We start from the raw sequence: 2,858 nt of genomic DNA on the forward strand, positions 1-2,858 counted from the left end.
TTAATAATTAAATTAAATGTTAAACTAAAATATGCATTAAATTACACATTATTTATAAATTATTAAATTATATGTACACATAAATAAATAATAAATTATATATTAATTATATATTAAATTGTAACACATTAATTGTATTTTTGCCAATGACTGTGGTTGACACACTACAAATGACATACTACAAAGATTAAAGCTTGATGATTTTGTCTTTTTCTACCAATAAACATTAAATAAAAACAGCAATTAAGAGCAACAAAAAAAAAAAGCAGTTATTTATATAATAATTAAATTAAAAAATGGTAATTAAATACATGCAATCCATCTGTAGTATGAAGAAAATCACAAATAAATTGCATTTTTGACAACGACTGTGGATGATAATCTGATGATAATCTGCATTGTACAGGAAAAACCCAAAGAGCATAAAATAAGGAATGATTTATTGATTTTCCTAGACATTAATATCTGGACACTTACGAATGTCTGACTGTCACTGCATTAGATGCAACTCATACATGCAGGTATGGTATCTTGTTTTTTACTCTTTTGCTTTTGTATTTTCTCATGTAATGCAATGACACTCAGGCATCTGCAGGTGTTGAAACACTGTTCGGGGTCAGTGTGTTTGTTATTTTGGGATGGTGAAGTGCTCGTGAATAGCATCACCCTTCACCCTTCAGAGCTGCGTCCGTAACCCGAGCCGCGGCTGAAGATCTTTCAGACATGAGTGCATCTGTGAGCTGAGGTGTGACACACAGGTGTCAGGTGAACTCCAGCAACACTTTCTGTCTGCCACACCTGTCTCACCTGGACCTGAGCTGCCTTCTGGGATGTGACCTCATTCTGAGCACATTTTACAGCAGCATCGCATGCATTCTTCAAATAAAAGACAATCCCATCAGGCATCAGTTGGTGCTCAGTGCGAAAACCTAACTATAATAGCAAAGCAAATTCTATTGAATAATCAAATAAATTATTAAGAAATTATTATTTAATCAATTATTAAATTGCAATGACCATTACAATTGACCATGCCATAAAAAAATAAAAAAATTAAAATAAATAAATATATATATATATATATGTATGTTTTTATATATATATATTGTATATATATATGTGTGTGTGTGTAATATGTGACCCTGGAGCACAAAAGCAGTGTTAAGTCGCTGGGGTATATTTGTAGCAATAGCCAACAATACATTGTATGGGTCAAAATTATAGATTTTTCTTTTATGACAAAAATCATTAGGATATTAAGTAAAGATCATGTTCCATAAAGATATTTTGTAAATTTCCTACTGTAAATATATTAAAACTTAATTTTTGATTAGTAATATGCATTGCTAAGAACTTCATTTGGACAACTTTAAAGATGATTTTCTCAATATTTAGATTTTTTTGCACCCTCAGATTCCAGATTTTCAAATAGTTGTATCTCAGCCAAATATTGTCCTATCCTAACAAACCATACATCAATGAAAAGCTTATTTATTCAGCTTTCAGATGATGTATGCATCTCAATTTAGAGAAATTGACACTTATGACTGGTTTTGTGGTCCAGGGTCACATATATACACTGAATGTATCCAAATTAAATTGATATTTTTTCTTAAATTGGTATTTTTTCTCCACAGACGTCACTAGGGAACAGCACTCATGTATCTGTCAGTCTGACGTTGACGCCGCTCTGGTCTCTGGTCTCTGTCTTACTGTTTATAGGCCGGGGCGACCCAGTACGGGTTCTCAGCGGCGTCTCTGGCATGACGCAGGATGGTCTCTCGCGGGTTGCTGTCGTAGGTTTTGTCCAGGGCGATGTTTTTGACGATGAAGGAGGACAGCGTCCCGCCGTGGGCCGCCACACGACCGCCTCGACCTGCTCCGGGATGAAAGCACAGATCAGAAACACTCACAGAGCATTCAGAGGGGCCTCCCTCGCTCCCACACACGAGAACGCAAGCAAAACATCCTCCTCCATGCGGGGAAGTGTATTTATGTTGTGATTAAACACAGCAGCGGCTGAACGCTGTTTCTACGATAACTTAAAACGCTGCAGATTGTAGACGGCCCCGCTGATCCTCTGCCAGGATTTTGGTGTAATCTAGCGCAGTGTTTACTCGAGAGTCTGTGAATCTGGAGCTTCTTGGCACAGAGACTCAGACTCACTCCAGCGAATAACAGCAGTTCCACGAATGAGCTTAATAATGTCAGAAAGTTGGAAAGTTACATCCGTGAGAGATGTGCTTAACATTGAGAAGATACTATCTGTCCACCTCGGGATGGATTATATTATTATATGAGCCATCCCATTTTATTTACTGTGAGGTTTGTGATTTTTGGTACTTAAAGTTGGGACGTGTCATTACAGTTTAAAACTTGATTTGTACTTCTCTATAAATAAACAATTAAATAAACAAATAGATGATTTATTAATTAATTATTAATTTATTAGTTAATAATATTGTATTAATTTTTATAATTGTGATACATTTTATATTCACAATTATATTTAAATATTATAATTTATATTCATATTTAATATTTATACAAAATAATAAAAGTATACAAAAACAGTGTATAAATGAATGAATTGATTTATAAATTAATTTATAAAGTTAATATTTTAATATATTAATATTAAATTATATTAAATTTTATATTATATTTGTGGAAACTGTGACATATTATATTTATACATAAAATAAATATATATTAATACATAAAATAAATATATATTAATATTTATTATTTATATAAATATAAAAACAAATACTACATATAAATAACTAAATTAATTGATTTATAAATTAATATATAACATGAATATATTAATATTAATATATGTATACACATATATT

General features: G+C 31.9%; 1 protein-coding gene across 1 annotated transcript in view; it reads right to left on the reverse strand.

Annotated features, from left to right (window-relative positions):
- LOC107653764 (WD repeat-containing protein 70-like) overlaps positions 1–2,858 on the reverse strand; it is a 23,980-nt gene that overhangs the window by 4,100 nt on the left and 17,022 nt on the right. Inside the window, exon 8 of the mRNA XM_016440585.1 lies at positions 1,714–1,876. Coding sequence (XP_016296071.1) covers positions 1,714–1,876 — 163 coding nt within the window. The remainder of the gene's footprint in view (positions 1–1,713; positions 1,877–2,858) is intronic.

This window comes from Sinocyclocheilus anshuiensis, unplaced genomic scaffold, assembly GCF_001515605.1.
Source record: "Sinocyclocheilus anshuiensis isolate Anshui unplaced genomic scaffold, SAMN03320099.WGS_v1.1 scaffold443, whole genome shotgun sequence".
Lineage (NCBI taxonomy): Eukaryota > Metazoa > Chordata > Actinopteri > Cypriniformes > Cyprinidae > Sinocyclocheilus > Sinocyclocheilus anshuiensis.